Genomic DNA, 13093 nt, shown 5'->3' on the forward strand with positions numbered 1-13093 from the left:
TGAACGCTCCGCTGCAGCAGAAACAGAGAGAGCTGACATTGTTTTTCCTCAGTGGGCTCTGAGCTAATTCATTTTAAAAGCTCCAAGTGAAGGCTGGAAAGATGATGCCTGTGCCTCTTAAATATTCCTGATCCATAATGGTTGCATAGAGCTGGATTTTGTTTCACCTGTGCTTCTGGAGCTGGCCCACAGCCAATTTAACGTGGCTACTTTGCTCTGCTTTGCAAGAACTCCGTTCTGCCAGGAGGTAGGGAGATAACTTACATCAGATTGGAACCAAATTCACAGTCCAGGTATAACGGGTAAAATTATAGCAGAAAATAATAATTATTATTAATGGTAATCATTTAGATAGCAGCTTTCTATGAAAGAATTGTAATGATATCTTTCAGGGTATTCCCAAGCTAGGAGTCCTGTGAGATACAAGTGAAACTCATCTTGGTGATCTCAGAGTCAATAAGAAAACAAGTAGGAAGTAAATTCCTCATTCTGAGCTGGATGAAATTCAGCCCTGGATGAGTCTAGGCTGGTCCTGACTCTGGAAAGATGAACAAGACACATCATTCCATCACACCCTGTGTCTGCAAGTGAAAAGGACATGCAAATTAAGCAAACAACCATATTTGTGATATTAGGTTTGAAGATTGCAGAACTTCTGTGTGATAACCAGTGTCCCTTCAAGAGGCTGTGAGGCATCCTACCAGTGCAGCTGTGGGATGTGGGGCTTTCAAACCTGTTTTTCTACTAGCGTGGAGAAAAAGGAATTTTTATGGAGTATGAAGGAGAACAGTGACCCACACAGGCACACTGTGGCTTGCTCCCAATGTTCCCCAGTTAGTGCACTTCACACAGTTTGTGAAGTTCAGTCATGTTCCCAAGCCACGTTGCCAGGATTTGAAACTCTCCAAGGGATGGAGAGGCCTGAGGGCTTTCTTTCCTGAGCAATGCTCTCCCTGGCATGCCTGGTGAATCATGTTTTCTGACACAGAAACAATTGACTCCTATTACAGGGTAAAGACAGATAGCTGTCTCCCTCCATATCCTCCACAAGTCCAAAACAAATCTGAAACATTAGGCCTTCCCAAGAGTTTAGATTATTTTCATCCTTCACGCCAGAAATCTGTGGTAATGTTGGGTGGTGATGAAACTGATTTATTCTCAAATATTTTTGGTACCAGTGAAAATGTTTTGCAATGTTTCAGTAATCCTGGTGTGGCGCTTCCTAGCATGGCACCATATTTACACTCACATCTCAACTAGTTAAAACTTGTACCATTAAAAAGGGGGTGGGGCAACTTCTAGACTGGAAGACTGGAAAAAGAGGAGTGGAAAACATCAGAAAGGAGGCTGAATGAAAAAGGAGTTTTTGCCATCTCCATTTCTGACAAAGCCTGACTTCCCTGATGAGGAGCTGTTGATAAGTCTCTGTTCCTGACTTGGAGCTGTGGCACTCTTCTTGGGAAGGAAGCCAGGTTAGTAAACAGCTCTTGTTATGAGAACCCAAAGGGATAAAATGAACCATGAAAATCTTGAACAGACTGTGGAGGAAGAGAAAAGTGAATTCAAAATAACCCATAGTATCCAATAGGAGAGCAGGTTTGTTTTGTCACCATCCTGTTAGGAAGTTGGATAATTATTGGCTAGATATTATTTTGAAAAGATTGTATCCTGTGTTTCACACCCTATCCTGCACTGACGCGTCAGTGACTGGCACAGCCATGGACTACATGAACATCAGGAGCGAGGATGAGGGGGGGGCATTTAAAGGTGGAGTCAGTCAAAAGTTGGACTCAATGATCTTTGATATCTCTTCCATCCTAAATGATTCAGTGATTCTGTGACTTCATGATTTCATACAGTGAAAATATGATCAAGGGTGAAAAGAAGAAATTCCTGCAAACAGCTGAAGCCTTTATATACTACATTTTCTCCTGTCTTGTTGCTGTAGATGTACTTCCAACAATGTGTGTTTGCTTCCTGACATGCCCAAGAGCTGTCTGCTATCAATCAGCTCGAGTTGTTTGGTCAGTTCTGCCCACGCTTCTGCCCCCTCTGCCCTCCCACCACTGCTGGACATGTTCCAATGTCAGGATGGGAATACTCAGTGATGGGGAGAGGAGTGAAACTCCAGGTACAGCTGACATGTCATGCTGCAGCACCTGGGTGCAACCCAGCCTCTGATGGAAACTCTGCTCTAAGGCCTGCTATGACCATGTTGTTATTTATCTCTTCCTGGAGTACCTTCTCTCATTTATTTCAGTTTACTTCCTTCTCTAGGGATGTCTCAGCTTCTGTCTCTGGTTCGGCTTTGTTGATCACCTGTGAATACTAATGGGCTTCTCCAGCAAGACTGCTGCATGCACTGGCTGGTGGGGTCCTGGTGGTGGTGCCTCCCCCAGCCCCTTTTCAAGCTGCACCACGATCTGAGAAATGTACCTGGGCTCAGGTCCTCTTGGGCTTATCAGAAACACCACCTGCTCCAGGAACTGGTGCTGTCCAATTCCTCCCAACACCCAACCTGACCCTCCCCTGGCACAGTTTGAAGCCATTCTGTCTTCTCCTGTCCTTGTTCGCTGGAAGCAGAGTCCAACCTACCCCACATCTGCCCCTTTCTGTCAGGGAGTTGTGCAGAGTGAGAAGGTCCCTCCCAAGCCTCCTTTTCTCAAGGCTGAGCCCCTTACCCAGCTCCGTTCCCTTCTCTGGACACACTCCAGCCCCTCAAGCTCTTTCTTCTTGTGAGGGGCTCAAAACTGACCCCAGCATGTCCAGCACAGGGGATGGGCACTGCCCTGGCCCTGCTGCCACACCAGTGCTGAGCAGCTCAAGGTGCCCTGGTCCTTCTTACCCACCTGGGCTCCTGGTCAGCCACTGCCACCAGCACCCCCAGGGCCTTTCCAGCCCCTCTGGCTCAGCCTGGAGCTGCAGTGGGTGTTGTGACCCAAGGGCAGGACCTGGCACTTGGCCTTGTTCAACCTCAATCACTGGCCTATGATCCAGCCTCTCCAGATAAAACTATGGAGCCTACCTGCCTGACAGCACATCAACACTCCCAGCAACCTTAGTGTCATCTGCAAACTCACTGAGGGTAAAGAAGTTGTTAATTCAAACAACTGAATGGCAGTTGAGGGGATACAGAAATCAGGATGGTGTTTTCTGCTTCAGCCCATTTTATATAAGACTCAGCATCAGAATGAGCTCCAGCAGTGACCTGGTTTAGAAGACAAATACTCAGAGTGAGTTCCAGTAAATATGGTTGTTGTCACCTGCTTCAGTAAGTACAGCTACGCTGAAAATCCCAGCCCAGGCTATTCTGCATGCTGAAGGGACTAATGAAAAGGACCATGAGCAGTGCTCACCCTGCCCAGAGCTTATGAAACAGGAGCAAACGGCTGACCTGGCACGAACTGCTCCCCACAGAGTCTGGAAAATTCATCTCACTTCATTATTGATGACCTCTTTTTAAAAGAGATATTCGCCTCCAACCAAAAACTCTGAAAAAGCACAGCAAACCTAAGAATGAGTCAAACATATGTATTTGTTTACTGCCCCTCTGAGATACTTGCCTGGATTTTAAAGCAGCACCTGACTTAAAAGAATTATAATCCTGTGATTAAATTATTTATACTTGAAACCAACTTGCAGATGCTTCTGTCTGCTAAAAAATACATGAACTCTGAAGGCTTCAAAGACTTAAAATACAGATTTCATGTCTAAGAATGTTTTGCAAATCTCACTTAATCACAATAAAAGACATGGGAAGCAGCATCAGAAGCATGACAGCCACGACAGACAGCCAGTGGGCATGAAGAGTCCTACAGCAGTTGGTGGTTTGTGAAAAATAAATACAGGAAGGAAGTTGTCCTGCGTGCCTCTTTCAGAACTTGTTTTGAGTTATGTTTACATTAGTATAGCCCACAAAATTAAACCACTGCCTGCTGGATACTGGTTAAATACTTGTTACAATGGAAATGAAGCAACAAAAGACAAATTAGAAAATAAAAAAAGAATATCTATTCCATTACTAATCACACGAGTTTGATTTGTTTTCTGTTAGTAATTCTTACAGAATGTATACATGAAAGTCTGGTACATCAGTGGGCTTTGAGACATAACCAAAGAGAAAGGTCAGTAATAAAACCTGTGAATGAGATGAGACACATGAAATCAATCTTCTATTCTTCTGTACAAAGGAGCTTTTGAAAATTGACACCAAGAAGATTGATTCATACAAATCTACATCTTGAATCTACATATAAGTGCAATCTAGAAAACTTAGATTTTTCTGATTGTAGGTATGATACTTTGGAAATAAAATGACTAAAATGTTTTTGTTGAAGAAATTATTGTAAGCTACACTATTATTAGCAATAGTGTATTTAGAAAAAGTGTAAGTCCCTGAGCCAGCAGGTAAGAGACTAGAAGATATTTATAACTCTCTCTATATATTTAAAAATAAAAATTTAAAATTTTATTTTACTTTTAGCCATAAATTCTTAAAAGGAACAAAACTGCAGCAATCAATGATGGGAAGAGAGAGAGGAAACTAGAGAGAAAAACTCAGTTCATTTTGCCATTTGAGTTGCTGCTGACAGGCACTTGGTACCAGTTTAACAGGTAAAGTTCACCCTGGATCTTCCAGTTTACCAGTAGAGCCTAGAAAAGGTGGCACTTGTAATAGAGTTTCCAGAAATTTGATATAAGAAAAAACCTTTTACAATGAAGGTGGTGAGGCCCTGGCACAGGGTGCCCAGAGCAGCTGGGGCTGCCCCTGGATCCCTGGCAGTGCCCAAGGCCAGGCTGGACAGGGCTGGGAGCACCTGGGACAGTGGGAGGGGTCCCTGCCATGGCAGGGATGGAACAGGATGAGCTTTAAAGGTCCCTTGAATGCAAACGACTCTATGATTCAAATAAATACATATAATGGACAGAATACACAGAATAGCAATACATGGTAAGAAACCATTAACAATTAGGTGATTTGTGTCTGTGCATGAAGGACAGGAAATTTTAAGTCTGTCCAGAAGAAACAATTCAAATGATTACCTGTGAACAAAACTGGGCAAAAAAATGCTGCTTATTTCGTTTGTCTCATCTTTCCTTTAGCTAGAGTGGAAAAAAAAGCAAAACAAAAAGCTGTGCAAAAGCAGAGCTACCTTTACACACTGCAAAGCCAGAGCCCTGCTGGGCTACAGAGTACATGGGCTTGGTGCCAAGCTGTGAAATAAAGGACAATGTGACCACGCCAGAATCAAAGGCCTGACATTTCTTACCATCATGAAATGACAAATTGCCACAAAAACCAAAGGCATGTAAAAAGAAAAGTCCTGTGAAATGTGAAATGCTACCAGATGGCATTTCCTCGTTTCATGAATTTATGTCACTTCTCTGAAAAAAAAAAAAGTTTCTTCAGAAATTGAAATGCCAATATTCCAGAAAAACAGCATCCTTGGGGCAAAGCTAACCTTCTCTTAGATGCCAAACAATTTAAATATTAACACATGGGAAAATTTCAGGTATACAGGTGTGTTGGAAGCTTGAGAAAGCTGTTTGGTGTGTCCAGCTTCTTCAAATTATTTTTCTTTCCCCACTGTGTCCAGCGTAGCTGGCTCAACTGCAAATGGCATCTAAAATGAATGCTCCAGGTCTCTGAAACACAAAGATATTGATATTTTAGTGATACAGGAATTATAGTAAATGATACATTTACTTTAAAGGGGCAATTAAGTTTTCTGTGGAAAAGGGTGCATAATAGTAAAGGTGAAGCCGGAACATGGCCACTCACTTCTCTCAGGGTTTTGAGGAGACTGTGGCAACAGACTGAAAAACACTTATTTCTCAGGTTACATTCAGATGACAAGATGTTTTTAGCAAGGGCAATGTGTACAAATGAGCAAACAACAGCTGTAATGTTCCAAAGCAATACAGAACTTTCACATTTAACAAGTCTGCAGCAAAAAATAGGTTCTGGACACCACATTTGGCTGTTTAATTAGGAAACTGCATGTGTGAGAGCATGGAGGCAGGAGCCCACAGCTTCTGGTTCCATTCTGAGCTTCCTTATGCCTATTTCAGATCCTCGTCTCTGCCTCTGTCCCTGGTATTTTGTGTGTTTCGTCCTGTGAAAGCAGCTAAAATTCCAATAATCCTTCACGCAGCTCCCTTTGTTTTGCCAGTGTTAATTTTGGGGTTATTGCTTCAGCACAGCTTTAACATGTTCTCCTGAAGACAACATTCTATCAGCATTTCTGGTAATAGCTCAGATAATCTATGTGCTCTTTGCTGTTAAAATTAAATACTTATTAGTCAGTTTGTAGCAACTATGGCCAGAAAATGCATTAAAACTATCTTGTTTCACTGCCAGAATTTCACAGGTTTGGTTAAAGCAGAAAATCACACCCACACCCTGAGATAAATTACTGTAGTTCTTAATTTTCCTAGTAATTTTTTTTACAATGATTTCTCCTCATGCTGTTTTGACTGATGATAAATTTTGGTTTGACTCCCATTTTTGTTACAGATTTTTGTTGCACCATTCATCTACAGATTAATAGTTTAAAGGCCTTGTATCTTCTTTTTTATGGTGAAAGGGTTTCCTGTAGAAGTTTGCACAAAGCAGTAATGTTACTTGCACGGGCTGTCTGTGTAGTACAGAGTGCAACCACGGCCTGTCAGCCCAGCCATTCCCTCTTCAGCAGGGCTCTGACCCTGGGCTGACATCTGGGACACCAAGTGCCAGAGCAATGTTGGCACACACAGACTTAGCACTGCTATTTTAAAGGCAGATGTTGACCATGGTGCTTCTTGCATTACGAGCCTATCATTTAGGTTTATGTCCTCCCAAACTGTTCATCATAGCTAGGAAGACACCCAGTTTGATCCCCACAATTCCTATATTTATCTTTCTGTATAAGTAAAGAACAAAGCTGCAAGTGCAGGTAGAGCAACAAGATTGTCCTAAATGGCCACATGTGAAGTGACAGTGCTCATCTCCGTGAGCTGAGTCTCCCACGGAGCAAAGCCCTGTCCTGTGAAGGACAGAGCAGTCACACGATCTGGAGCCAGCCCAGAAACTGAGAGACTCCAGCATGTGCAGTGTTACATGTCAGATTTAACAGCCCTAGCTACTTGGAAACAGATTGTCTTCAGCATTAAGTAACAGACTGGATGCAAACCTTCCTTAAAAAAAGGAGAGGCGTTTGGAGAAAGCAGAACAACATTATTTCCCTTATTGTCTCAGTCAGCAGTAAGGAAAAGGAGTGGCTAGGCCAGGACAATCCTTACACTTCCTACGGGTGACACATGCTGCCATCAACTTTTGAACTCCACATTCACAAACACATTGTAATAGCTTACCAGTTCCCAGCAGTTTCTCCTTTTGCACTAATGGGAAGTGAGCTCAGGTATCTGCAAGAACTTCAACAGTACAGATCAGCCTGTGGCTGTTGCTGAAGTGCCCCAGCGTGCCCTGCATTCCTGGATGCAGTGCTCTGCTACCTCATGCTGCAGGAGACCACACTCACCTGGTCCTTACTGTCTTGATGCTGGCTCAGCAACTGGTTTCTGCACTCCAAAGGCAGTGATAAAAATATTCACAACTACTATAATGAATACTAGTCCAGTTGCAAGGTTGTTGAGGAAATTCAGCTTTCCATGTTTTGCAGGGTTGTTAAGGTCATATTTTACTTCAAAGAGAAAGGAGAAAAAATGTTTAATAATATGTATATTTCAAAATCCAGAATAAAAGGTTTCTGCTGCAGTTACAGAATTTATCTTATGCTAAGCTATTTGGATCAGTCATATTTAAAAGGGAAGTCAGATTCTGCAGTGTCACTGAAAGTGCTAAGGGGAAGCTCTGTAACCACAAGGAGCTTATTAACTTCCAGTAATTAGCATCTAATCTCTGTGGAGACACATGGGAAGTAATGGATGCACTAACATCACTAGAAATCTTTCGAGTTCTTGATGTTTTGAAGTCTAGCTTTGTTGCAGACTTTAAGCACTTAAAAATTATTTCAGTCTTGAATACATGAAACTTGAAGCCCTGACAGGATGAAGTTAAATTTCCTAGTTAAAGTGCTACAAATCTCATTACCAGGGCTGGATTTTTTCTGTACTGGTGCCCTTCCCCAGCTTGTATTCCCTTGTACTCCCTGCCTTTGCCCTGATTCTGTTTTTAGAAAGCAAGGGTACACTATCTGTTAAACAGAGGGAGGTGTCAGAGCAGTGTAGCTGCAGTCCCTTCTACAGAGAGCATCTGCTGTGTAAACATTTTCCTTTGTTTCTTGCAGCTGTTTTTCGGTTGAACTGCTAAAGGGAGTGAGGGAGGCTCACACAAGCATTAATGGAGTGTAAGCTTTGATTCCAGGCCTCGTGATAGCATACAAATTAGTTACATTGGGCTGATAATATATTTGGTTTTAAGACAGTGAGAAGTCTGGGGCACTTGCCTGGCATCATAGAATCATTAAGGCTGGAAAAGACCTCCAAGGTCATCAGATCCAACTTTGACCAAATACTATGCCCACTGAAATACCATGTGAAAACCCAGGAGTTTCCTGTCTCTGTTCTCTGGCAGCAAGGGCCCTGCAGCTGAGACCCTTGGCTACATTCCTTTGATGCTGATGGAGTGAGTGCTGATGAATTCTGGAGCATGTTTTGAGAATGGGTTTTGGAGTCTCCAAGAACTTGGAGACTCCAAGTTCTCAACAGCATATATCACTGGAGCTTGTGTCTGCATGTGCACAACATGTGAGAGAAAGTTTGTACCAGACAAGTTTTTACAGCAACATAGAACCTAGGGCTCCTTCTGATAGGCACATACATAGACATACAGCTTATGACTCTACCACACAAAATAAATCTTGTTACTTGCTTGTACCATCATCACTGTGCTCCATACTGCAGAAGTGAACCACTGAACCAATATCCCTTGTTGTTGAATGGTTGCAAACACACTTGTGATGCTGAAGTGCTAACAGCCAGGTTCACCTGGGGTCCCTAAAAATGCAGTTTTGGTTTCAAGGAATTCTGAGCACCTGCTCAAGTCCTGTTTGCTAAAGCAGTGTAGTCAAACATCACAGGCCAGGCAAAGCATTGAAGAACAGTGTGGGGGAACTGCCCTGAGAAGCTACTGCACACCTTTGCAGGCATTAAATAATTTCAGTTCAGTAGTACTTCGACCTTAAAATGAGTTTACACATCTGTAAAGTATCTGGAGGCATGTGGATGCTTGCACCCCAACAGGACCTGGAAGGACTCCATGTGAGTGAAGAATAAATGAAACCGAATCATTAGTTCTGAAACATAGAATAACAGCATTTGGGACAGTTGGATAAAAATAGAAAGGCAATAATGGCCTGACCTGTTATGTGAGTTAAAAGCAATCACGCTGAAAGGCAAACTGACACTTTCAGAGCTGCCCCTTTGTCCACAGGAGGGTCAGAGAAGAAAAGTAATACTTGTCAGTTTAGGAAAAGCTCTTAACTTTCAAGTAGAATTGCAGTAATCCTATCTTTGTAATTACAGCACTTAAGATGAGGGTGTTTGGGAAAATGTTCTTAAGAACAGTTATTCTTTAAGTATTTTATTATAATGGATTACTATGATTTCATGTCACTGAAACTATTTCAAGACATTCTTTGCTTTTCTTCCAAAAAGTTAAGGTCACCAAATCTCTTCCAAGGACAAGTTTGCTGAACATTTCTCACATTGTTTTCGTGAAAGGCTCTTTAGAAGGAGGAAAAGCTTTTAATACCTAGTAGAAACTGTGAGAACTGGTAGCTCCCAGGATAAAACCCTGACTCAAGGAAAGAAGCTGGATCATGGCACAGACTTTTGTTTGGCCATATGAGAGCTTGAAGAGACAGAATTTCATGGCTGGACGGAAACAAACTATTCCTGCAAGCCAAAACTATAAAATATACATTGTGAAAAGCAAGTTCTTGCTCTGATGCCTGCATTTTCATACCTCTGTGTCCTGTTTCCTGTCTTCTTCCTGTCTTTGACCTTAGCAGGACAACACTGCTCCAAGAGTACATCACCATAAGCCAAGGGCTCTGTTACCCTCAATGTGACAAAGATAAAATTGACAGCAATTTGTCACAGTACAAGCTGGCTTGTACTGGGAAATTCATTCAGATATAAATAAGAAACCCAACTGGTTCCATAAACTGGCCCCTGGGTTGACAGACAGGAACCTCAACCAATTACATTCCATCCTAAGCTGCAGACATCTCACTGGTCAGGAGCTGGGCTGTGTGGGGATCAGACCAATTAGCAGTTGAGACCAGGGTTTTCAAATCCCCTATATATACTAGGTTTGGACACCAAAACATGCTGTTTTTCATGTGGAGCTTTGAGGTATGTGTGTCGCCCCTGTCTCCAACCACTTAAGGGACTGAACATGTGGCCCGTAACATAATAGCAATTTAAACCATTTCAGCAGTGTCTTGCAGAAACAAGCATTAAAAAGCAGTATCTCAGCATAGACTGAGAAATTATTGCCCAGCAGAAAGACAGGGAGCTTGTTTATAGCTTCAAAGCCTGCTGAAGCAACTAGGGAGACGCCTTCAACTGAGGAACATAGAAGTATTTTACTGATTTTTCCATTACTTGTTTCCCACACCTGCCAGCATCAACAGGTTGCGTTTTTTCCAGTCCCCTTCTACAATCTCCTCTGAGCCAAGACCTGGATTCTGCTTTTGCACCAACTCTAACAAATGCAGAGACAGCTGTATTCCATCTCTTTTGTAAGAAAGAAAAAAGCCACATCAACTGTGAATACTACAAGCCATGTATATCCTGGATCCCCAGGAACTTTCTCCTTGAACAGAACATTGTTTTTTCAGCTGTGATAAGAGAGCAGAACACTGAAAGATTGTCAGGGATGCCAAACTCATTAAATGCCATGTGTGAAGTCTGCCTTTTCATTTACATTAGGCCCAAGGTCAGTTATGTAGTTCCCACTAAGGTAAAGGATGAGATTTGAAAAATGTTATGAGAATAAATGATCCCATATCACTAGCAGAAATGATCCACAGCTGTTTCCTACCAGTGGCAGTGTCATTTATTCCAGGTGGGCAATGGTAGATGCAGTTTGATTGCAACACAGCCAAGCTAAAGACAACATGCCACACCAACATGACGATGGACATTTTGACTTTCACTTCCCTTTTGGAGTTCCCCATTCACATTATTTTCTTACATGATATGGAAGAAATACATTTCAGTCATAAGATTAAGTAACAGGTCTTGCCAAAAACATTATTATGAAACTTGACAGACCTCACTATCCTATCTGGCCCACTGATGTTTCTTTTACAGTATTTCATAACTTTCCTTCCTCTTCAGGCTTTCTGGAGGAAAAATATTCATAGTATGGGCAAATGAGTAGGAGAAAGGTGATAAAAATCGAACATTTCACATAAAGTTGCCCTTCCTCCCTTTGTTGCAGTATTTCTATGGTTTCAAGAGAAAATCTGCATTTTTAGATATTAGAAAAATTTCTTTACTGAAAGGGTTGTCAAGCGTTGGAACAGACTGCCCAGGGAAGTGGATGAGTCACCATCCCTGGAGATAATTAAAAGATGTGCAATTGTGATGTTTATGCACATGGTTTAGTGGTGAATAGGGCAGTGCTGGGTTAACTTTTGGACTAGATGATCTTAGAGGTCTTTTCCAACCTAAATGATTCTGTGATTCTAACCTGAATTGGTTCTGAGGTAAAGGCTTTTTAAAAGCAAAAAGTGTTTATTTACCATCTTACAGGCTGTGTCCTATAAGAAAAACATGAATCAGTGGTTCTTGCTGTTGCTACCTACCAAGGAATATCAAGAGCACTCCCACGATAACTTGCAGGGTGAGCGACAGACTGATGAGAATGATCAGCGGGACGTAGAAGGAAAAGGAGGGCCCTTGCTCCATGACAGCTTTGAGCTGGGAGGCGTTGGCCATCAGCAGGGCGATGTCCAGCATGCTCTCGGCCGCACTCTTCTTGTTGGCATAGTGGTTGATGTTGATGGGTCTGTTCCTTTGGAACCACTGCCACCTTCTGCGCTGGAGCCAGCAGAGAGGAAAATGGTTATTCACATCTCTTAATTGGTGGTGAGTGGGACATCACTTGGCCCACCAAATGATTCCTGTGACCATATGGGCAGAACCACAGCAGCGCTGAGATCTTCTGCGCAGCTTTCCCACTATTACCCCCATCCTCCAGAAGGAGAGCAGAAACCTGCCTGCTTCTACTGCCCTTTAACACCTTTTCCAGCTTGCCTATAGGATCAGTTTAAACAGTCAGCATGTTTCTACCCTGGGAAAAGAAGAGACTGGAAAGGCTGAAAAGTTTGCACTGAGAAAAATTTGGGAGGGAAAAACCACTGTAACACAATCCAGCAAACAACAGGTTGTTGTGACTAATTTACTCCTGAAGGCACACTTAAAAATACAGATATTTATTAAATTCACTTTCTCTCCTTACACATCCAAAAAGTTCTTTCATTACTCATGAGTCTTCTTTTAAGGACAGATAGATGTGAAGTTGGCCAGTGTGAGAGCTTTGCTTGCTCTTCTTTCCTTGCTACTCCTTCCTTCACCATGCCACTGTCCAGGGCCATCCATACACCCATACACACATGTTTTTCCACTTAACTATCATCATGTCATATGATGTGTTGTTGCCAAGAATTGCCCAATTACAAGGGAATCTTTTTTTCCCCATTTTCACATCAGCTGTTTCGGGTTGTTTTTAATTTGTTTGGTATTTTTTGAATTGCTCAAACAAACAGGAAAATAAAAACCAACTGCAGGGCAAACTTAGGGCTAGTTAACCCAACAGGATGAATATAAATGAGTGTTTCCTGATGATAATTCATGTGACCTGACTTGAAATTTCACTGCTTGTCTCCCAGCAGTGCCTATTTCTCTATGGATTAGATGCAGCTTAGGGTAACTAGATTATACTTAGCAGCCCAACTCCATGAGGAAGGTAGAGTAAGTGATCCTCTATCCTGCTGTCTCTGAACAGGTTAGTAACTTCATTCTTTCTGCTCTTCTAGACTTTAAAAATAATAGACAAATATATGAAAAGTAAGCTTAT

At 42.2% G+C, this 13093-nt stretch overlaps 1 protein-coding gene across 1 annotated transcript; it reads right to left on the reverse strand.

The window, feature by feature from the left end:
• Positions 1–3988: 3988 nt before the first annotated feature.
• NINJ1 (ninjurin 1) lies at positions 3989–12057 on the reverse strand. The gene is made up of 3 exons (XM_014310292.2): positions 11820–12057; positions 7521–7682; positions 3989–5646 (listed from the first exon to the last, which is right to left on the reverse strand). The coding sequence occupies exons 1-2, from the start codon at positions 11971–11973 to the stop codon at positions 7528–7530; spliced, it is 309 nt and encodes a 102-aa protein (XP_014165767.1). The 5' UTR covers positions 11974–12057; the 3' UTR covers positions 3989–5646; positions 7521–7527.
• Positions 12058–13093: the final 1036 nt, after the last annotated feature.

Source organism: Geospiza fortis, unplaced genomic scaffold (genome assembly GCF_000277835.1).
Source record: "Geospiza fortis unplaced genomic scaffold, GeoFor_1.0 scaffold394, whole genome shotgun sequence".
NCBI classification, from domain to species: Eukaryota; Metazoa; Chordata; class Aves; order Passeriformes; family Thraupidae; genus Geospiza; species Geospiza fortis.